The sequence below is a fragment of the Aythya ferina genome, assembly GCF_964211825.1.
Source record: "Aythya ferina genome assembly, chromosome: 14".
Taxonomy (NCBI): domain Eukaryota; kingdom Metazoa; phylum Chordata; class Aves; order Anseriformes; family Anatidae; genus Aythya; species Aythya ferina.
Window position 1 is genome coordinate 19,428,746 of NC_140312.1, and position 24,414 is coordinate 19,453,159.

The 24,414-nt window shown below is 38.6% G+C and overlaps 1 protein-coding gene across 3 annotated transcripts in view; it reads left to right on the plus strand.

The window, feature by feature from the left end:
• The window catches only part of IL12B (interleukin 12B), a gene marked incomplete at its 3' end in the record, with an annotated part of 29,717 nt that extends 5,664 nt beyond the window's left edge, over window positions 1–24,053 (plus strand). Inside the window, exons 4-14 of one of the 3 annotated variants that reach the window (XM_084535402.1) lie at window positions 10,994–11,279; window positions 12,082–12,162; window positions 13,014–13,076; window positions 13,170–13,350; window positions 15,993–16,074; window positions 18,056–18,337; window positions 19,846–19,963; window positions 21,000–21,193; window positions 22,024–22,175; window positions 23,462–23,583; window positions 23,851–24,053. In XM_084535402.1, coding sequence (XP_084391528.1) covers window positions 15,993–16,074; window positions 18,056–18,337; window positions 19,846–19,963; window positions 21,000–21,193; window positions 22,024–22,175; window positions 23,462–23,583; window positions 23,851–23,854 — 954 coding nt within the window. In that variant the 5' untranslated portion in view covers window positions 10,994–11,279; window positions 12,082–12,162; window positions 13,014–13,076; window positions 13,170–13,350. Of the gene's footprint in view, window positions 1–10,993; window positions 11,280–12,081; window positions 12,163–13,013; window positions 13,077–13,169; window positions 13,351–15,992; window positions 16,075–18,055; window positions 18,338–19,845; window positions 19,964–20,999; window positions 21,194–22,023; window positions 22,176–23,461; window positions 23,588–23,850 lie in introns of those variants that run through there. The other 2 variants (XM_084535403.1, XM_084535404.1) reach the window with 2 other exon arrangements.
• Between the last annotated feature and the right edge of the window lie 361 nt (window positions 24,054–24,414).

Consider the following 24,414-nt stretch of genomic DNA (forward strand, 5'->3'; position numbering starts at 1 on the left):
ATGTCTTCACACTCCTCATTTCTACCTTGCATCTGAACACTTGGGACTTTACGAACTGGCTGAGTGGTCATCTTATTAGCACATTGTTTGATGTTATATTGCCTGAAAATGAGAACAGTATCAATAACAACACTTGGGTTTGTGACAAGTTCTGTTAATTCTGTTAGACTGCTGTAAAGTTAGTTTGTGACAAGTTCTGTTAGTTCTGTTAGACTGCTGTTAAGGCTCAAGACAAGGCATTGCAGTATGCTTTGATGTGTGTTGTGTCATGTTGTGTCATACATAGTCACAAAGACATGAGACACTGCAACGGAACTATCCTCTTGGTTTTTCTTCTGAGTGTCTTTTCAGTGTCTGAGTTCAGCTGGGTGGCCAGATTTTTCAAGGTTGAAATCAAGGCTGTATTTCTGAAAAAAAGGCTGTATTTCTCAGAATTCTTAGAAGCAATACTTGAAGTATTACAGTCTTTGTAATCTGGGACCCCCAAAAGAAGAAGGACATGAATTCAGTGGAGTGGGTCCAGAGGAAGGCCACGTAGATGATCAGAGGGCTGGAGCGCCTCTCCTGTGAAGACAGACTGAGGGAGTCGGGGTTGTTCAGCTTGGAGAAGAGAAGGCTCTGAGGAGACTTTAAGGCAGCCTTCCAGTGCCTAAAGGGGGCCTGCAGGAAAGCTGGAGATGTAATTTATCAGGGAGCCTGGTGATAGAACAAGGGGTAAAATCTTAAAAATAGAAGAGGGTAGACATAGGTTAGATATAAGGAGGAAATTCTTTACTCTGAGGGTGGTGAGGCCCTGGCACAGGTTGACCAGAGAAGCTGTGGATGCCCCATGCCTGGAGTTGTTCAAGGCCAGGCTGGATGGGGCTTTGAGCAACCTGATCTAACAGGAGGAGTCCCTGCACATGGCAGAGGGTTGAGAATTTGGTGATTTTGAGGTCCCTTCCAACCCAAGCCATTCTATGATTCTTTTGTTTCTTTATTGCCAGTCATACTTCTATTATTTCTAGCATTTGTATATGTGACTGTTAAATATAATTCTAGCTGGCATATGGATCAGTCAGCAACTAGTACAAAATTACTCTTTAGGACCAGTGTGTGCTTGTTGTTAACAAATCTAGAAGTCTTCCCTGCAAAAGAGGAATCACAGAAAAAGTCTGTGTTCCCTGCTATTGTTTGAGACAGGATATTGGGCTCAACTGGCTTTTGGCCTGATCTGGAGAAAGGCATTCTCATACTTTGCTTCCTATTCTATTTTTTATTTGCTTAGTTATAAACCTAAGGGGAGATGAGAACTGTTAAGTATGAAATTGTATAGGAAAGCAGGTAAATTAGATTTGGAAAGACTTGCCAGTGAATTGGAATAGTTTCTGGCTGGAGAATCATCTGCAGTAGCATGGTGCTTTGCCATAAAATACTTAATCTAAAGTCTTGTGTAATGACCTTTGCTGTACCAAAGCACGTATTTCTTGAGATGGGGTTTTTGGCTGCAAAACACCACACTGGAAAAACCTTCAAGAAGAGAAATTTGGAGATATTAAGGCCTATCTGCCAGAACGGACTAGCAGATAGATCACCTTTTTCTGCCTGCTCTATTAGCAGTTTCTCAGCAGCTACTAATTACAGCCGTTCAGGCTGTGATTGCTGTTTCATTAATTAGATACCACATGTTGTTTGCTTCACTTTGCTGCCCATCTTGACTAGCCTTTGACTGTGAGTACAATCAAGCATTTCCAAGGTAAATGGTACATGATCAGTGGCCATGCGACAAAGATAAAAATTGTCCTAGGGATTGTGCCTGTAGTATCAAACAAACAAAACTTGATTCAGCAGTGTAAAGATCCCATGTTCAAGTTTTTTACTTGGATCAAAACTCACTGCAAATATATAAAGTGTATTAGAAAAACAAACAAACAAACAAACATTTAAACACAGGAATATATGTTGTACTGTGCTTTTGTATTTCGGGGTTTGTTCATTTGTCAAGTTAAACGGTACCATTGAAATCAACATATGCTTTTCTTCTCATTGTGTTTTACTGCCGTAGAGGTGGTGGTATCAGTGAAAACGATGAGTTAGTTATAGAAATGTTGCATGATACAACACAATCTATAGGCAGGTTACCAGAGTAACTTCCACAGGATCTGAAACTGAGACAGAGACCAAGACTGCAGTTGTGTCCATATGGGCTCAAAAAGCCTGTCATTGCTGCATTCCCCAATCACAAAAACTGTTCTTGTGGGTTTTCTCAGTTTTGAAAAATAAGAAAACTGTCTTTCTTCCTTCTTGGATATGGCTTTCTTTTCCCCTAAAGAAGCTGGTCATAATCAGCTGCAAACTGTTTCTGTCAGGGCCTGGTACTATAAATCTGTAAGTTAGCTTTCCTGTAGCATAATTATTCATTGTGATGCTTATAACGGCAGTTTTACGTGCTTGCCTTCATGCCAAAGTAGCTGAGACTTTAAAATACAAAGGAAGCTGAAGATTGTATAAGCTATGTGCAGATGAGGTAATGAATGTTTGGGCAGAATCTGAACTGAAAGCAGCAGGTCCTTCAGCGTGCAACAGGGAAAAAGCCCAGAGCAGCTGACTGGAACCAGCAGCTGAATCACTTGCACCCAGTACAAAATTGCCATTCATTTGGCATGAACAGAAACATTTTCCCGGTCAGGAATGGAGATGGCAAATACTCAGGTCAGGGACCACACAGAAACACAACTCAAATCATCGATCTTAAACCATTCTTCTTACAGCTGGAATATAGGTGCTCACACCTCCCCTTGTTTCTTGAACAAGAATCCTTCTGCAAAGATCTCAGTCAGAAATGTTTCATGGCAAGAAATTGAGTTGCTGTGGTCAAGTATGAAACAATCTAAATCCTATTACGCTTGGACAGTTGATATGTCAGCACAGCTGGGAATGGCAGAGACAAAATAGATTTTAAAAAGAAAAGATCCCTTCTTACGTTTCTTTGCCTCTGTGTTTAATTACTTTGGCTGCAGACACCATTGCTGGAAGCAAAGGCAGCTTTTAAAAGATTTCTCCCCCCTTTCAAATAAAAACAAGATTAACGTGTTAGCTGATTCATATCATAAACATTCAGACAATGACTGTTCAGTTTCAAAATTAACAAAGAAAGCTGATACTGTTGAGAACAGAAAAAATAAATACAGATTTCCTGGTTTATGGTTACAAATAATAGCACTGTAATAAAGGACAAATTTTCATGGATAATTAAAAAGGAGAAAAAATATTACAAAATTACAGTACAGAACAGCACTAAAGAAAGTGTGTTTCTGTACTGAAAGAAATGGCACTGACAAAATTATTTTTTGAGGTTCTGTATTTTTTATTTACAAAGAAATACATTGACAATTGTTGAAATATTTGTAGTCTCCCTGTTAGAGTTCAGATCTACTCTAAACACCTTTTTAATGGACAAAGATGAGCAGGAATTCTGTTGTGTACTTCCATATTCTGTTCTCCCACGTGCCTGGTGACAGGACGAGGGGGAATGGGCTTAAGTTGAGCCAGGGGAGTTTTAGGTTAGATGTTAGGAAGAACTTCTTTACAGAAAGGGTTGTGAGGCATTGGAACAGGCTGCCCAGGGAAGTGGTGGAGTCACCATCCCTGGAAGTCTTCAAAAGACGCTTAGATGTAGAGCTTAGGGATATGGTTTAGTGGAGGGCTGTTAGCGTTAGGTTGGAGGTTGGACTCGATGACCTTGAGGTCTCTTCCAACCTAGAAAATTCTGTGATTCTGTGATATTGAACTCATGCATTGCTGGACTCCCTACTGGTTTGCTGCATGACTAATTACATAATACTAATTATGCAAAGAAAAGAGAATAGATTAGCTTTCTGTCCTTGAAATTCCATGATGTATGACTCAAGAGGGTATTGAAAACCTGGGTTTCATATTTCTTCAAATTTTCCAGTGGAATTTCAAATCTCTGTTGAGAATTTTAGATTACTGTGGTGGACTTACTCTTTTAAGAGATCATTTAAAAGCATCTTAGACTGTGGGCCAGTTTGAAGAACCTCCATTCCATAGGATATATTAAAAAGGTCTAACGTACATCCATTCCCTAAATGAGCCAAAGCATAGCTATAGGTCTCCTGATCCACTCTTTGAGAAGCAAGGCAGCACACTTGGGTCTGATTGAGAACTATTTTAAAACAGTGGATTTTTTTTTCCTGTCCTCAAGTCCAGTGGTTCCTTCATCTTCCAGCCAAAGCCTGCACACATGCAGGAACCTTGGTCAGATTCAGAAATGTCTGAAGTAAATTTCTCTGTCTAAACATTGTAGATTTAGTATCCAAGAGGCTTTTTTTGTGAACAATGGACCAAAAGCTGTTTTCACTAAAGTCTAAGCTGAAGCACACGTTGTATTAGAGGGAGAAGGATTAAACCTGTTCTATTTTTCTCTTTAAACCTGGAACATTCATTTTTCCACTGTACAAACTGTGTAAGTTTGCATTAATTTAAATTTGTCTTCTATCTGGAAGGGAACATAAATTCAAAACATAAGGGCTTTTCTTCCAGCTTTCCTTTAAAAGTGTGCTGTGAAGGTCCAGGAACTACTCACAGATTGCCTTATCTTTTGCTGTTTATTAGCATAAAACTCTGTAACATAGTTTTAATTACTCTTAGACTAGTACAAAACAACCTTATTATTTCTGTAATTATAGTATTAATACCTCTCACACTTCTACAGAAACATTTCTTAACATGACTAATCTTAATCTTAAAGCTAATCTTAAAGTTTAGATTTATATGATAACACATGAGACTGAATTCTGAGCTTTCTGAATTCTGCATTTTTTACTAAAATCACAGCTTCTGGCTGTTGTGGTTCCAAAGAATATCTGAAGAGCATAACCTGGCTCCACCCTGAACACTAAAAACAATAGCAGAAGAAGACAAAAAACCTTGTTTAAAAAATAACTTCTTGGAGTAGTTACATCTGGGAACTGAGGAAGGCCAGTGGGGTGATATCCCCTCCTAGCACCTTTTTTCCATTATCTGGTACGTAACAGAAGGGAGGATTTGCCAGTCCAGCAGTCCCACTCTTTTCTCTATTCTACTGTAATTGCGAGAAACCATCACATGTCAAGGCTCCTGAATTTTTAGCACTTTGGGTTGGTAATACTGTAGTCCCATTTATTGCAACATGACTTCAGTAAAACTAACATTCACAGAAGTTATGGGAGCTAATGTCATATCACAAAACAACTACTGAAGTCATTTCAGAAATTTCCTTTGACTTTCAGAATTTGAGGGATGCTTTAGTGGTTCATTTGTGAAACATCTTTGCTTTCCAAATATTGTATGACCTCATTTGTTAACAGTCATAGGTGGTGTTGAAGCTCTTATTACATAATTTGAAATATATTTTCACAACCTTCAGGAACCTGGAATTTTCTGACAGATTATTAATGATGCAACAGGATGCCTATTTCATAACAGGGCACTGAATCTTACTATGAACTCCTGGAATCCCTTAAAAGATAGGGCCATGTTCTCAGTTTGAGTATCTAGGCCTTAGCACAAAATAAATATATACATAATAATTACTAAGCAAAATAGCCACTTGTCATGACTTCACTTTTCTTCAAGGTATATGCCTGACTACCTTAACCCATGTCCACCTTCCTCTCCAAAATAGCACTAAATGCTGATGAGAGAAGTATATTTCATAATGATTGTACTTTGTACTGACTTACATCCACTAAGAGTGCAACTGAAATACTGTCGGTACAGTATTTCATACATAGAGGTCTGTATGCTCTGCTTATCAGAAGTCATAGGGCAGAAGTTAGCACAGTGTCAAGTCTGAGCTATATGCCCTCTTAAGAGGGGTTCAAGCCAGTTTGTGAAATCCCAAGTAAACATAGACATAGTCAATGCAGCTAGGCACAAGAATAACTCCTCTGCTCTACTTTACTGTCCTCTCATTAGTGCAATGATAACAGCATGGTATCTGAGCAATGTGCTTGTATATAGCACACATTGTGTTCCCCAGAGAAGGGAGTGTGTGCATATTAGCAGGGAAAGAAGGAGGGGTTTGTTTGCTCTTTATAGACAAGTGCATTTGGAGCAGAAGGCAATGATGTTTTCTGACTTCCTGGAATGTTTCATTCAAGTCTTGGGCCGTCTCTGTAGAAAGACCTGTTTTCTTCTTTTCTTCTGCCAAAAAGAAGCATCACCTTTATGTCCAGGTTTCTTACTATTAGGAAGGGCAAAGAATTTTTATCTGCTATCATCCTCCTGACACTTCAGGCATTGTCTGAGATGTTCTAGTGCCAGTCCCACATAATGCTGACAACTTCCTCAAGGTTTTGCAATATACTGCCAAAAGGATGGAGAGGTTCAAAGTGCCTTTCAATTACCTTCGGCAATTTTCCCTTTCCTCGAAAAATAGGAGGAAACAAACAGCACTGTTTTTTTTTTTGTTTTTTTTTTTTTTGTTTGTTTTTTTTTTTTTTTTTTTTTTTTTTCCCAGCTCTTCCCCTTACCACGGCTGCAGATCACTTAGCTTGGCCTACACTAGCCAGTGCGAAAGGAGCAGTCCTTCCTCTTGTGCTTCATGTGCAGCCTATAAGGCCTTTTGATATCACAAGGGCCATAAGGACATAACAAGCTTATACTGAATTAAAGGAGAACATCACTTGCTGCTTACAGCTTATTTGTTTCATATTGTTACCTCTAAGACATCAAAGGCTGCTTTGCAAATCTCTGTGCGAAAATGAATTCTTAGGGCTGCTCAAATATAATAAAAAATAGTAAGCTGTACTTCAAATACTGTGCTATTAAACAGGTTAGTAGTTAAGAATAGAATATTCCCTGTAATTCCACAAAAATTAAAGCATAATGAACCCTGAAATATAAAATACCTGCAAGGTGTTGTTATAACCAATTTCTTTCTCTTTCAGCAGCGTGCTTACCCTTGCATTTCTTTTCTACTGTGTTTCCATTTTGTTTAAAGTCAGTCACTGAACACTTTGTCTTAAGTATGTGTTAAAAGCATGACATCACTTGCTGTACAGGTGTTCCTATCTATTAATAAATACCTATTGTAATGATGTATAATTAAATAGATGTACTTCATTTGAGAAAAACAATTAATGTCTAAGAAAAGTAGTTGAATTTTAAATGATTAATACAATTCCAAAACTGAGTGTAATTTCTCAGTAGATTCTTTGCTGACTGCATGTTAGTGTAGATGGTTTTTCATCTGTTTCAGCTATATTCTCCACTTTATTTTTCTCCTGCATTGATCTTTCTTCAACTGTGGCAAAGGAATAACTGAAGAGCAGTATGCAAGCATCCAAGTATTTCACAGAGCACACAATAGATGCTGTCTAGTTATTGTCCGTGCTGACATGATTTTCCTGCATTACCAGATCCTAACACCAACAGAGAAGTCTTGACTTCTTGACTGCCTTTTGGTAAGGGAAATGCAGACTTTTCCAGGGATATTCTTATGGCTTAAAATAGTGTAATGAACTGCACTGGATGTTGCCTCCTTTTTCACCTTCAAGCAGATGTAGAAAGGCTGTGATTGTTTCCTGGAGACTTGTTGATCCCAGTCCAGTAATGCAGTTCTGGGTTTTAAAACACTATCTGATCCCATCACATACGCATTGCTGACAATCACTGGCTCTAAAAAATGAGACTGATTGATCAATCAATTGATCTAATTCTCTATTCATTTACTCACCTTTCCCTGTCTCTGTCATTTCTTAATTGAAGTGAAATTCCTATTAGTGTAATAAAAAAGATAAATATGTCATCAGGTTATCTGGGCTTGTACTCAGCTAATAAGTTTGTTGCCCAAGGATTTTATCCTTGCCTATTACTAACTTGCTATGAATGCCTGAAGAAAAAATGCTATATGCAATTTTAGAATGGCAAAAAAATAAAATAAACAAAACAAAACAAAACAAACAAACAAAAACCACAAGTGTCCTGCTTCCTTTGCACAGAAGTTGCCTGGCAAACAAAAAATGCTGTTTGAATTTAAGTCAATTAGTTACTACTGGGTTTTTCCCCTTACTTTCTGTTTGATATGTTATTTCCCCCACCTCCACCACTATATCCTGGCCAAAGGAATGGTGACAGTGGATTTCAAACAGTTACAACATCACACAAGAAAGGAGTGAACCTCACTTACAGTGACCAACTTGCATCTAAATTCTAGTGTTAGTACAGATTGTAGCATATCAGATTTATCAAATGTAAACAACAGATTTATGATATAAACAGCATACTGGTGTAATAGGAAGCATTGTATTACTCCACTGAAAAGCAGTGAACTGTTTTTATATGCATGCTCTGAGGGAGGAATTTTTGTGCTTTCCCGTATTAAAGAGGACTGGTATCTATAGTTCTGCAGCAAATCTTACAGAGATGAGATTCTTTTTTATTTCTGCCCCATATTGTATGAGTGACTATAAAGATTTGCAAAAGCATATCGTGGACATAGGTACCAAAATCCCACTGACTCCATGCAATCATTTACTGTAGTAAATGGGATTCATTCTTAAATCACGTCTGAAATGTCAAAATGTCATAAATGTCATATCTCTTCTTGCTTTTTTTTTTTTTTTTTTTTTTTAATCCTTACTCATGGTAGTTCTATCTCCTTCCCCCCATTCTTTTTTACTTTTAATATATTTCATTTGAGGAGAGAATTGTCTCTAAGTACAGGTTGTATGTATAAACAGAGTCTACTTAGAGACACATGGCACATTGTGAGCTGTGTGTTGACTGGACAGGTGTGAATTTAGTGGGGGAGAAGGGAATAGTACTAAGAGGTGAAAACCGCTCTTTTACACTTCCCTTCTTTAGCACCAGCTAGTGCTGTTTATGCACTTGTATTTTATATCTAAATCCAGCACTATATTAAACAAGAATTAGCTCTAATTGGAAACTTTAGTAGCTACATTAGCGTGATGGTGGCCAATTAATTAGATGAGGCCACAGTAACACTATTGTGCAATTTCTACTTTGAAGGTAGTGGATTGCCTACCAGCTTGAGCACAAATGAGGTAAACACCTTATTAACCTCTACATCTATGGAGAGATACCTGGCACATGGATTAACTTTAAGGTAGTCCTGTGTGGAGTCATGAGTTGGACTCAATGATCCTTATGCCTCCTAACCCATCTAACCTTGTCCCTTCTAACCCAGAATATTCTGTGATTCTATGCTCTTGGATGGTTTTTCTAGATGCAACATAATGCAAACGAACCACTGTTGTATAAAGCTGAGATTTTATTATTATTATTATTATTATTATTATTATTATTATTTTTAATAGAAGTGGAATGTATTGTTTCCTTCTATTATTTTCCATTTCTGTGAAAGCTTGATCTTGGTCCAGTGATTACATGTAGTAGCTTGGTACTGGAGGCTTTTTAAGGGAAGGTCATTGATAATATGCAGTTAATAATATGCAGTTAATAATATGCAGTTTTTCCTGATGAAGTCACAGAAACCACTGTTTAATGAATTATGTAAAAAGAACAGAGTTCCCTTCTCACAGCTACTATATTAATAATTACTGTAATAAAACAAATTTGAGCTGATAAAACAAATCGACCTCCATGCAAAACTAGCCAGGTGCTGAAGGAGATTCCATAAAGAGGAATCATAATGATTATACAGTTTATACAAATCTTCCTTTTACTAATACTACACTTTTTTTTTTTTTTCTGGATTGCAATGAAATAAGTGTGCCATTTGACAAAGCAAAAATAATTTGTCCTTCAAAGAAAGGAAAATCATTTTCAGAAAGGCCATTTCTGCCAAAAGGGAGTATTTCCATTGCAGTAGAGGAAATCAAAACATGGACATAGGGTTTCCACCATTCTCTCGTTCAGTGTCATAGGGGAAGTAGGATAAAATGATGGGAGAGAAACTGCTGTCCTCCAAATTTCCCCATAAGAATGTATGAGCTCATAATGGAAAACCAGACTGTCATCAAAAGATATTTTCACAATCTCTGTGTTTTAATATTTAAAAATTCCATTCTGATGGATCATAGCAAACTATCTTATCATGGAAGTTCCACACAGATGTGTCTGTACTCCGTAATCAGCATCTAGGATTCTTAACATAAAGCTTGGGTACTGCATTATTCCGTTTGTCCCGTAACAGTAGCTAAGCAAAGGCAGTCATGTGGGCTGAAGGTGTACTTGTTTATGTGTACTTGTTTATGATTGATCATTAACTATTCACGCTTCAGTACTGAGCAGACATTTAAAGACTGCCACCAGATTGGGCAGAGGTTCAAGCTAAGCAGTAGTGACATTTCAGTCAAAGAAGAAAAGACATAATACATGGCTGATATAACCAAACAGGCAAGTTAATAATGGGTTGAGAAGGAACTAGGCAACAGGTATGTAAAGTTATTTGTGCACATATTTATCTGCTCGGTGACTGAACCCCGCTCTCCCATATTCCTGATCATTGCTGGCCTACTGTTGTGTGTTACCTCAAGTGAGTTTTGGAAATGGTCTTAAATAGGAACAGCATTGCCTAACCTTGATTGAGCTTGGGGTCGTTCTCATTTGTGGAAGGAAAGCTGCCTGAAGCGCTTCATGGAGGCTGCAAGTAGGCTGAGTCTATCAGGGGAAATGGGCATCACTGTTCACCCCTCAGTCCTGATTCCTGGATGCTGATGCACAAAGTATGCTCTGTGGGGCATCCTGTAGTCTTGGTCTGCTGAATGTCCACACTGGAGGTGTAAAAGCACGCTGTGGCTTCCTCCCTGCCCTTGTAACAGGTTTTCCTCTGGAAGGAGAAGCAGATGAGTGGGAATATGGTGCATAGCCCAGTCTCCTTCTGACAAGTATTTCAAGGGTAGTCAGGAGACAATTTTGTTACCTGGAACAGTTTAAATGCCCTTCATTTGCCTGTGCCACAGCTGTTTCTGCCACATCTTTGTCAACTTGCTTTCTCAGACTTCCATTTTGTCTTTCTGAACAGTTGAACCAACAACAGCAGAAGTGGTGGTGTCTGTATGGCTCACCTTTGGCTGTTAAGATAGGAGCAGGAAGATAAACAGTATATGGGAATGGAGGGCCCAAAACTGGCTGAGAAGACATTTGTCACCAATGCTCATTTAAGAAGGAAGACAAGGATCAGACAGATTAATAACCTGGGAATTACAAAGAGATGAAGTATAAAAGGATTGAAAATCTGAGACACTGGCAACAGAGATCATGGGGTAGAAGCAGACCATCAGCCTATACCTGGTTCAGCATTGCCCTAAGTAAGTCCACTGGGATCATGATCTCTGCCTAGGCCTGACTGAGCATCCTCCCCTTCAGGCACCGTGAGCAGCCAGCATGCCAGCTACTGGAGTGATGGTATAAGGTTTAACACATAGGGACAAACATTTTGAATAAGCTTGTGTGAAATTATGAGGTGCTTTCTCACCAGCATGTGCCTTAGCAGACTGTAGGAAGCAGCACAGAGCTGGAGCACCCAGGAGGTAAGGAGGTGGACTCCCAAAGATGGTATGTGTTTGTAACCCACACTTCCTTCCAATGTGTGCGTGTGTGACCTTGTGTATGTGTGTGTGGGGGGGAATTAGAGCTTTTTGAGATAAGTTACAGAAGGGTGGAGATGTATAGGTATTAATTAACATTTTGGAAACGTCTAGTACTATGACTTACCTGTTGTATTATTGATATGATCTTGAATGCATAGTTCATTGGTTGCTGGTCAATTCCGTGCCATGCATAAACCAATAAACTACTTTGATCCACATTCAGCATAACTTATGGGAATGGAACAGTTTTTCTCCATGACAGAGCCATCATTTCAGGCCTGACTGAGAAAGCGGTAGTTGCAGCCTGCAGCCTTCTCACTCTGCTCTTTGCTCTGGCTGTGATCTCTAGCAAAGGAGAGTGTGGGGCTGACTTGAGTAACAGGTTAGATACACTGTGCTCAGCAGGGAAGTTGTTAGGCCCTTCTGAGTGCCATTGCAAGGCTTTTGTTACATGCTTTGTCAGATGGGAGGGAGTTAAAGCTCAGCTGCCAAGGGTGTAATGTGAATCTCTCTCAAGCAGGGCTTCTTTGAAGAGGATGGCTAAAGAGAGGAAGGGGTTCCACCTGCAATACTGCACATTTGTGTAAGGCCTTCAGCACAGGTAAAGAGTCCTGAAAGTACCCTCCTCCAAATAAGAGCCTGCCACCCCCTCTGCTATTGTGCTTCCCAAATGCATGACAATGAATAGGAACTTCATGCCCTGGGAACTGCTGGGTTTGTAAATTTGTCTCACTGCTAATTTGCGTTGGGCTGTGGGAATGCTGCTGTCCCTAGAAAGTACACAGGCTAGAGCTCTGTCTCCTTATGAATTCTTAAAGTATGTCAAGTTGAATTTGAAAGCATTTTTGTGCTTTCATAAGGAATGTATTTCTTCTTACTTATAACTTGTTAGTCTTATTATTCAGGTTTGGAATAGGGCTAGAAGAACAAGTCAGTTTTGTTCTGCCTGACAAAGAAAGTGAATCATTTTCTATAAAAACAAAACAAAACAAAGCAAACAAACAAACAAAAAAAAAAACCAAACACTTTTTTTCCTCATTTTCAAAGCATATGCTATGTATGGGGCTTTTCTTATGGTTTAGTACAGGTCAAAAAAGAACATCAATTTGTAAACCAAAAAAATAGGTTTTAGTTAAAAGCTGCCAACATAAAATAATGTGGCAATTTCAGGTTTTTATCTCCCAGACAGAACTATTTGTTTATATTTTGGTTGACCTAAGTCTCAATTTTTAGAATAAATGCAATTCTAAAACAGCAATTAAAAAAGCTTTTTTCCTTAGCTCTACTTCTGACTGATGTGGTAGTTGGGATTTTAATTCAAGCAATTATCTCTTTAGTGCTTACCAGGTAGAAATGGATTTAGTTTATTTAACTTTCTCTTTCTGTCTTCATAATATATTTCCCATCAGATAGTTTTGGAAGTTTACTTAGTCTGTATTTACTCTTCCCCAGATGATGAGATGAGAGAGACAGAAAATCGAACAGGAAAGGAAATGCCTCTGGCATCCCATAAAGGTCACTGTAACAATCTCATAATCTCATTTCCTCTTTAAAGTTTACCTGGGAGTCCCAATTTTTTTTTTTTTTTTTTTTTTTTTTTTGCCTTAGCTCTGCCACTATGTAAAAAAGGAACTCAAGTCCCGTGTTGCAATTCTGTGGTATTGCGGTGAAATGGAGCATCCCTTTCCTTTCAGAGTTTACAAGTATTTATAAGGGAGCCAGCACTTTGCTTCCTTCAGATCACAAAACCAACCTGCCTGACAACTTCAACTAACAGGCGCGGGAAAAGGTAAGAATTCCTTTCTTCTCTAACACTGGGGCAGCACAAGCCTGGCTCCAGCAGACTTCAGATGAAACTAAAGAAAACTTAAAAAACAAAATTGTAAGTGTATTTGAATACTTGTCACGATGTTTTTCTCAGAACAGTACTTAAATGTGCCTGAAGTTAAATGCATATTGTATATATGTACACAGCTAATAGAATTATTATCTAAGAGAATAGCTAATGTTATAAATTAATGATCGTTTCTATGTTACCAATATTCATTAATGGAGTGTGTTTATAGATAGATATATACTTATGATTAGGCTGTTCTCTGTTTTAAAAAAATGCAACACAATTGGCTTGGCCCTGCCTTGAGCTGGGACTGATTCAGGGGACATGAATTACTTTCTGACATAAATTACTCTGCAATTCTCAGTGAAGGAATCTCTGCTGATTTATAGCACCTCGTGCTCTGGATCACAGGGAGCACATGATATTGGTACACTGTCCTCAGCTACGAAGTCCTCAGGCAACTGCACTAATTACTGATGTTCAGAAACCGAGTTTATTTCTGATTAATTTTTCAACAAAATTGTGAGTTGTGGGGGAAGATAATTTTAGGCAGAAGTTAACTTTTTTCATCAGAAACGTGAATTGTGAAGCTTCTTCTTAAAGTCAGACAGAATTTTTTTATCTATTAGTTGGTATTGAAAAGAAAGCCTTTTTTATCCCCTTCTCCTCCCTCTAAGTTTTTAATTGATATTTCAGTTATCAGTTTTGTGAAGCATAGTGATGAATGCCATGTGGCAGTGAAAGAAATCATCATCTTTCAGAAAGATGCAAAAGGTATTTTTATTTCAAAAATTACAGATAAACCTGCTTACAGTAGAAAAGCAGGTGCCAAGAATGTTTACCTTCTAATGAAGCAATATACTGCTGACAGACTGCCTGACAGTAGCTGGCTTTTGACTAAGGCTTCTGCCTCTCTCTGAGTTCAGATGCAATGCAAGCTGGTTCCTCTCTTGGATACTCTCTTGGGACTCTATACTTCTTCTGGTATCTTCTGGTCCCATTAATGCTGTGTGCTGTGTGGTATACAAAATCAGATGGCATTGCTCTCTTTGATATTGGCCCAGAAACAGCTGACTTCTGATCAAGATAATCTTGGTAAGACTACTAATAATAGCAGGAGCTGTCAGTGAGTAACAGATTTGGTGCACATACAAATACATACAAACTTCATAAACACAGATGAAAATGTTTCATAGAACATAAGAAGAAATCATGAGGATTACTCCCCTTCCATTGTAAAAGACTTGTTTGCAAAATGAAACTGCTTGGAAAAAAAAATACCTAATTTTTTCTTTTTTACACACATTTAGACTTCCACTGATAGTGAGAATAGACTTTGAAAGATATATTCACCTATCTCTTTTTCTAAGTCATTAGACTAAGTCATTCCTGTTCATTTTGTTTACTTTCCAGTTAAAGGAAAAATGCCTAAAAGTGTACCTAAATAACTGTTTAAGTTTTTCTTTTACGCTTCTGGTGGTTATTACAGTATTTGGCAAATATGGTTTTTGTTTCATGAAGGGCTCTAGCTTATTCTGAATTAAGGACAAAGAATTTTATGTGGGATCTAGAACATGACTATATATATATTGAATAGGTAATACAGATTCACTATATTTATGTAACATATTAACATTATATAATTCTGTAGCATTATTGTAACATATAATGTATATATGTGTGTGTATATATGTATATATAATGTATATATTGTATATATATAATTATGTAACATTAATGTTACATATAATGTCACATCATATAACGTATTTTTATATACATCTATATACCTATATAGTCTCACATGAGATATGTGTACATGTCTCAAATGAACACAATGACAATCATATGCATATCTTGCCATTTTTGAAAATACAGCTGTGGCACTTATTTCAGAAGGAATTTTGCCTGAAATTGCTTGAAAGATAAATCAGGCTGCGCAGCCTCAGATGGATACTAGGTGTAGGACCAGTTAGTATTGCAGCCAGCTGTACACTGCATTATTGACACTGCTGTCATTTGTTCTCACAGTGATGATGAAGACTACAGTATAGAAAAATACTTCAGCTGCTGCTTCATCTTATTCACAATTCTTTTTTTTTTTTTTTTTTTTTTTTCTTTTTTCTTTTCATAGGACTACTGACATGCTTAAACCAAAGGATTTAAAAGCTTTGTAGGATTGGAGTTGGATATCCATTGATCCTTTGGTCCAAGTCCTTATTCATGCAATTGCCTCATTGGCATCAGTAGAGCTTTTCTTGCCTGAGGAATATTTAAGTTAGAGACTTGGGAATGCTTCTGAGCTCTAGACCAGATAAAGGCCAAGACTTATGCATACAATTCCCTCTAAGTTCCGTGATTTCTTCTCTCACAAACTGGTTCATGGTATGAATAACTAGCAGATCAAAATCTTGCCTTGAAGTCCAGTGCACACCTGCTATGCAATTTTGATGTGGTCTCAGAATTCTTAGAATGGGACAATGTTTCTTAGTTCACTGGAGCTGAATCTGTCTTCTTATTCAGCTCTGAGCTGAATTTCAGCTACACACTCAAAAATCCTAAATGAAGTTAAGTAATTTATGTTTTCCTTGCAGATGTCTCACCTACTATTTGCCATACTTTCATTACTTTCCTTTGCTGCCCTTTTGGACGCCCAGTGGAAGCTGAGAGAGAATGGTAAGAAGTCTTCACTTCCAGAGACCTACAGCTGAGTGTAGGACACAAGTGTGTTTCATAGTTACACTTGTGTGCACAATCATTGAGTTGTTAACTGTAGTTTCCTAGGCCAAGGTTCTTTCTATTTGATTGTGAATAGGTAGTCAACTAATTGGTATTAATGGAAGACATATTTAGAAGTCCTAAAATATTATCTTATATAATAGCTATTCATCTGAATATTTGCATTAGAAACTGTCTTATTCCCTATTCCCTGTTCTCTCGTTTCAAAAGTTTCAGTCATGCAGTCCAGAAGCAGAAACAGTATCTTGTGACTTACGTACATCCCATAAGCAAACAGCGAAAAATTAATTGTCAAAAAAAAAAGATTTCACAGAAAAAAAAAAAAAAAGTCTTAGAACTTAGACATAAGTTCTGGTGAATAAATTAAATGCAAATCCATTTGTAAATGAATACAGGGTCAGTAATAAACAAGTCTTTTAAATAATTTTCTCACCAGAAAATTTCACTAAATTCAGATAATCAGATTTGCTGCTTTTAATCAGCCAGCATAGTGTTATAGTTCAGGCTGTCTTCATTGTGATTATCCAAAAAAGACCCTTATCACCATGAAAAAAAAAAAATTCTCAATCTGACTGAAAAAAAAAAAAACCAACAACCATAATTGCTTTTTGCAGTATCTTACATTAAAAAAATATTTATCTTATGGGTTCCCTGAGCAATATCCCCTGTGCTGAAAATTGCAGAAATGTATATCACAGTATTGAGAACATACTTTTTTATCTTTGTGTTTGAACTCTGAGATTTATCTTACCTATGCTTCAAATATTCATAAGCAGTTCGCTAAGTTCCTAGAGTTGCATGCTTTCTGCCACTTAAGATTCAGCATTTGCCATGTATTTCTTACTGTTTCTTCTCAGTGGCAAAGTCTTAAAGCTCTTATTTTGGTAGTGAAATGTCCTGGTGAAAAGGTTTTATTGCTCACTGGAACTCTAGTTCCCCGAGCTGAGAGCTTGGTGTGGTTGTTGACACACTGAGAAACAAATTTTTGCCTCTTCTTGCCTGTAGAAGAGTCTGAGAGCATGGATTATGGTTGGGGAGCCTGTGACAGTGGTAGTAGTATGTCTGAGCAGTAGCGATTAAATTTGAGAACTGCTGCCACACAGAAGTGCAGTTGAAAATCTTCAGCCAACCTGACTACTACTTCACTTCCCATGTGAAACCATAGCAGAGACAAGATAATATTCCTTTAGTGGAATTATTCCAAATTCTTCTATGTGGTGTGTTTACTAATTTAGAAAGACCAGCAGGGCACTGCAGAGTTACAAGATGGCATTTAGAAGACTGCATGTCCTTGTTGCAGTCCACTTTCCTCTGCTGTAGCTCAGAGATCCCGTCTCTTAATAATTGCTCCGTTTGGACTAGAGTGTTTCAAGTAAAGATTGTTCCCTGCAGAAAATGGAACACAACATTAGATACACACATATACAAACCACTTACCTAGACCTCCTCTCCTTCCCATTATTCACTCACAGACCTTTGACACTGAGGAGGTCCTTTGGTGGAGCCAAGCACCATAGTACTGAGGGCTATTATATGCCCTTCTGTGAGCAAAACCCAAGGGCCACATGCAGGAAGAATATCTGGACTCAGTGTAATTTGGCATCCTCACCTTTAAAAGAAAGGTACCTGCCTCCTTCCCGTGGTTATAAACTGCTGTAAGATTCTCTGGGAACACAGAAATAATCATTTCTTCAATAAAAATGTCATCCTTAGTGGCCAGCAGGTTCTAGATAGATTTTAAATTTCTGAGTAAAACCTCTCCTTTTAGTGAAGATCTCCAGATGACAGTGGGGATCTACAGAAAGTCAGGGATTTGTTAGTTTCCTGGATAGCAGAGCTGAAAAAGGGTCTGAGCTCAGTTACCACACTGTTAAGTATGAATAGCTGCTAACATGTCTTTTTCTGCGATCTCCACAAGTGTATGTCATAGAATCTGAGTGGAATGATGAGACACCAGCTAAAAAATTGGAGCTCACCTGTAACACATCTGATGAAGCACTGCCAGTTTACTGGAAAAAGGGCACAGAACTGATAGGAACTGGAAGGACTCTGATTGCTGAAGTGAAGGAGTTCCCGGATGCTGGCAACTACACCTGTCTGGCAGCTAATAGCCATGAAGTTGTCAGCTACGATTTCTTCCTCATAAGTAAAATAGACTCCAATGGGCAAATGATAAGGTCAATTCTGAAAAGTTATAAAGGTATGTTCACGGGATGATGTGGTGTATCTTGGTCAGCTTTGTGCATTACACTTTTGTGAAGAGCAGAGGGAGCTCTCTTGAGAAATGTGTGATAAATGTGCACTTTAAAATGTGTCCTCTCCAAACACTGTGACAGTTAAAGGGAGATGATAACTTTCTGCATGTTTGTGCATGGCACTACTGATGAACAGCATAGGAATCTGTTATTATGGGCTTAATTTAGGACTCTGTAGACTTACAGGATGGAGTGATAACACTGGTATAAAATATATGGGAAACATCAATAATATGCCACTGCTTTTTCAGGTGGGGAAACAACTGATTTGCTTTTCCTCCATCTCACAGACCCAGCACTCAGGAGAGGGTCTGCCTCTAACAAACGAATCACTGGAAAGCCAGGGCTATGTGATTTGTCAGAATCAGGGGCTGATCTAGATTTTAAGTGCTGTCATTTGGGCTTCTCTATTCATGACTAATTCACTGGAACAGGCCTGTGATATTTTGCATTTTTGCAATGAAGCTCACTCATTTAAAGGGGGCTTATAAAAAAGATGGAGAACAACTTTTTGCTCTGTCAGATAATGATAGGATGAGAGAATGGTTTTAAACTAAAAGAGGGGAGGTTTAGACTAGAGGTTAGGAGGAAATTCCTCACACAGAGGGTGATAAGGCACAGGAACAGGTTGCCCAGAAAAGCTGTGGATGTCCATTCCCTGGAGGTGTTCAAGATCAAGTTGGATGAGGCCCTGGGCAACCTGATCTAGTGGGCGGCGTCCCTGCCCATGGCAGGGGGAGTTGGAACTGAGTGATCTTTAAGTCCCCTTCCAACCCAAGCCATTCTATGATTCTGTGATTCTACAATTTCTCTCTCAGCGTGCAGTCCCTCACTGTAGAGCCAGAAATTTATCAATTTCCAAGTTTTTTTTTCCCCTGGCTCCATCACCCACATATCAGATTCTGTAGACTGACCTGCCAGTCCCAGTCAACTATATCCAGGGTATAACACAGAGCTGCTGAGAGTCTGCAGTACTGGGCAGCAGAGAGAATACACACCTGTACTGAGGCCTCATCCACACTGGAGGCATTTCCACCGAGTGCCCCAGTGTGCAAAGTCATGAGGTTATCCTGTGTGTGAAGTCACGAGATTATCCACTGCCTGCACTCTCATGCACTGAGTAACAAATACAGAGGTTTTCCAACTGAATAGCTGCACTGTTTCTCTATGAAAGGAACAATGTATTTGTCTATATAAATCAATTACTGACAGCTGTCTGCAACAGCTTGTGTGTTCTAGCTCCCATCAACAGCTATGTAGATATGGTTAATGTGGTGCTATGTAAACCAGCCTTCAGCCTCTAACTGCGGTTATATGGCTTTTTAGCTGGAGGTGCCCTAATGGGCAGCATGAAATTGTGTTTGCCTACATACCCACCACCTGCCAAAGGCTACAGGAATCTGTTGAACTATTTTCTCTCTTCTTTGACTGTTTTCTTTCTTTGTCAACCTAGAGCCAAACAGGACGTTTTTAAAATGTGAAGCAAAGAACTACTCTGGAATTTTCATGTGTTCATGGATGACAGAAAATGAGAGTCCAAATGTGAAGTTCACAATCAGAAGTCTAAAAGGGTAAAAGCTTGTACTTTCCTTAGCCACCTCACAGCAAGGCCAGAAGAGCCCTTGATATTACTCTTTGTAGGAGATCCTGGACTGTAGGCTACTGAAGGCACATAGAAGGGGAGGAGTCCCACTTTCAGAGTCTCAACATCTGTAAAATGTTTTGAGATGTGACTGAGACTAACTTAACTGATAAGGGCATGGAAGTTGCTCAGAAATTAATAAGAATTGAAAATGGAGTAACCCCCACTGGACTGTTAGAGCTGCTGCAGTACAGCCACAGAATAACTTAAGCAATACCAAAAGCAGTTCATGAAGGGGAGAGAGAGGAAGTTGAGCCAAAAGGAGAAACAATCATAGCACTGAGTCCCTTTGCAGCAGATCCAGTGGAATTAAGGGAGTAGGAGGCTGCACCCACTGCAAAAGCCACATGTCCACTGCCAAGTCTCTGTTGAGGAACACTGCAGAAACCTGAGGGAAATATGTGAGGGGAACCTTGTGGGGATTTCCTACCTCCCACTACTCTTGAGGGTTTCTCCAAAACATGGAGTGCTTGGGCAAAGGTCATTTTAGTTTGTTAAAGAGGAAACAACTGTAAACAGTTTATTTTGCTGAATGCAAAAATAGACCAAGACTCAGGAAGTACTTTAGAGATGGCATCTTTTATTTGTTTCACAATGGAATAATTTAACCTTGACCTACTTTTTCCAGCAAGGTTTTGGAAAGGGCTGAGGAACGCAGTTACGAGAGCTTGTCACAGTGCAGTGGTAATTAGAAAAGGAGATATTCTGGTTTAGGTTTAAACACAAATTTCTCCTTATAAGGTGGTGGTGCTGGGGGCTTTTGTGATTTTTTTTTTTTATATGTAATATAGCACTAAAAATGTAGAAATGTTCCCACTGAACTGTTTCTACTGAAGTGCAGACATAGAGTGATAGATGCAACAGCAAATCATCATCTTAACAATTGCATAGTATCATTATGGCAACAAAATTCTCAGAAGAAACCAGCATTTCCGTTTTTTTTTTCTTTTCTGTTTCATATTCAGCTCTCATGGAGATGTCACCTGCAGCAGCCCTGTAGCTAACACTGATAAATCAGTGACTGAATACACAGCCCAGTGCCAGAAAGAAAACTACTGTCAATTTGCTGAAGAGCACCAGCCAATTGAGATGTTCCTGGAGGTCATTGATGAGGTGGAATATGAGAACTACACTAGCAGCTTCTTCATTAGAGATATCAGTGAGTAAACCAGAAATCACCATCAATTCTTAGCTTTATTATTGCTGTTGGTAGTGGAACTCACAATGGTAGCTGACTGAACCAAGTGTGGGAATCCCTGCCCTCTTCTACTGTAAATCTGTATCAAGCCTCCAGTTACAGGAACAGGGGAAAACAAATCATAACTGCAGTCTGGAAGAAGATGAGGAAGTGAAGAAGCAACATGCCCGTAGCTTGTGACCTTCAACCCTCTCTCCCCCACATCTGCCAGAAGTTTCTCTAGCCTACTCTATTAGATATGTTTAGGATAAGGCATGTGGGAGAAGTCAGAGAATAACCAATAACCCAGCAGGCTCTGCACTGAGAAATGCAGATTTACTCTGATAATGGTTAATGTCAGGTATGGTTCACTCCTAATCCATTCTCACAGATGGACATCCAGGGCAGGCTAACAGAAACTGACAGGAAATAAGGGGAGCAGCTGTGACCATGATGGCACAGGGCACAGGAAAATGAAGCAGCATCCTAAAGAAACAGATGTTTTACTAAGTGCCTTAGCAATCAGCAAGGGTTAAAGATAACCATCTGTTTCTAACAGAACCCTCTACAATCCTCCAGGCAAAAAAAAAAAAAAAAAAAAAAAAAGAACAATTTCACCCAGAAAGTCTCAGGGAGTGTTGTTAATTCTCCATAAGAAGCATAAGGCAGTTCTTACACATCATGCCAACCCCTGTCTTAATTTAATGGAGGCTATGAAAGCTGGTTCATATAAAACTTATCAACAGTAGTACACTAACATGTGATATTATGCTGCTAATGTGAATTAATACATTCTATGTTTTCTCTTGCAGTAAAACCTGATCCACCCCAATGTCAGTATGCAGGCACAAATGGAACAGTGACCTGGACATATCCCAGAACATGGAGCACACCAAAGACCTACTTCCCTTTGACTTTCAAGATCAAAGTTGAACGTACAAAGAAACATGAAAACCAGGTAGAGGTAAACATTTGATACATTATTTTCCTGCTTTGACATGCATTTTAAATAAATAAATAAATAAAAGGTGCTGAGCCCCATATGTGGCAAGGTTCTATTTTGGAAGAAAATGACCTCCTTCCCAGTTCAATGAGCAGTAAGATCCAGGTAACACTCAGGGGTGGATGCAACCTGATGTAACTGGGGAGATAAAATCCTGTCCAGCATTGCATAGCCATATTAGCATGAGAAAAGTATCTACTAACTCATAAGTAGGCTGTGTGGGTCCTAATGTGGGGAAATCCCAATTTCAATAAGCCTAGGATCTGTTGCACTGGGTTCCTTGTATGTTGTTAGTACCTGAGCAGCTCAGACTGACTTTTTAGTTGCATTGGCAAGTAAGGCAAGTAATCAATGACTCATTTGGAAGCACTTCTGTGGAGATGGGTGAAAACTACAGTCTTTGGCTCTCCTGTTCCAGTTGTTAGTTAATTGTTAACTAAATATTACTAATCCATATTAGCTTGAAATAACAAAATGGGTTTGCTTCTGTTGTTAATGCTTATGGGTACTCTAAAGGACACGGAACAGCAGTATGGTGATTTGTCTAGGTTGGCAAAGACATCAACAGCAAAACTGGAAAGAAGTGCTTAGACCAGCTGACCATAGTGCAGGTCCTTAACTGCAGTGCTGCTCCGCCTTGGTTGAGCAATCTGAAAAGTGAACAAATGTAATCATTACAGTCTGACTACTGATTAAACCAAGGACACTAAAGGATGTCGTTTTATATATGAAAAAAAAAAAAAAAAAAAAAAAAAAAAGGTTTTACCAGCAGATGGAGCCATTTACCTAGTGCTGATTCCTTGATTTTAGCAGGGCTGCATTGTGCAATCCCTTAGGTAGAGAAACTGCCCAGTCCACAGAGCACTACTTGTATCTACCACAAGTCTTCAGTGGAAGTCTCAACAATACTGAAAATCAGCAAATGCTGACTATTATGGTCCCCTCTGTGGGCAAGAAGAAAAAAAAAAAAAGAAAAACTGTGATAGAGAAAAAACCCCTTTGTTTTAGTGACAGTTTCACTTTGGGGTTTGGATCACTTTACATCATTAGCTTAAACAGAAAGTGGCTGGTTTATTTTGTTTCTGCTGAGACTGAAGTTCTTACAACTCTCATGACTTTGACATCTATGAGATGGTGCCTTTGAAACAACAGAGCACCAGTAGTTTTTTGAGTTACACATGCTTATTGCAGTCTGTCTGGCACCTTACTGTGTGACCCTTACTGATGGAGCTGTGCTCTGTTGATAGGAACATGACACTGAGGAGCAGTCTATTCAGATTCCAGCGACTGGGCCAAAAGACAAGATCTCTGTGAAGGCCAGGGATCGCTATTACAACTCATCCTGGAGTGAGTGGTCTTCACTTTGCAGGTAAGCCCAACAGAGCCTCTACTGGAGGAGCAGGGAGCCATAGCTGGACAGGTGCTCTCAATAGTGAAGGTGAATTCCTAATCCCTAGCAAACAGGGGAACTTCTGAGACCTGCATTATCTTGTTCTGAGTCTTTTAGAGAAATTGAGGGGTGGAGTTTCACTAGATGGCTCAGACCTGCAAAGCTTTATTGAGAAATGGGCTAAAAATCTAGGTCTAGGGAAAATGAAGATAATTCTTTGTAAATTTCCTTTATCTTATTTTACAGATAACCAGTAAGAGATCCTAGGAGCACAATGCTCCTAAGGAAAGCAAAGGATGAATTAGGACAAGAAAACAGGCATAACTAGAAGAAAAATATGCATTTGAGATTATTAAGAAGCCACGTCATATCTTTTTTCATAATAGTTTAATATCACCTCTAGCATACATCATGTTATATTAACATGTGTAGTATTTTGATGCATTGCTGTCAGCTATTGTTGTAGGTTCTGCATATTATTGTATTGCATTTATTTATTTATTTATTATTTACTTGATATGAATAACAATGTCAGATGATGGCAGCTGCTAGTAAAAGTGCTTCATCTGTTAATTGATATGGAAAGTAACTTACAAAAAGAACTGTTTATTGTTTTTTAATCGTTTATTTATTTAATTATTTATGTATTTATTTGTGTATTTAATTATTTATTAATATTTATTTTGTTGAAATACATCAGCATAGAAAGTCTTGGCTGCATGAGGCAGCTATGTATCATGTATCTGGGCCATCTTCATCTTCCAGTCTGACAGGTAATATTTTAGAAGAAGGAACTGCAAGTTCAGAATT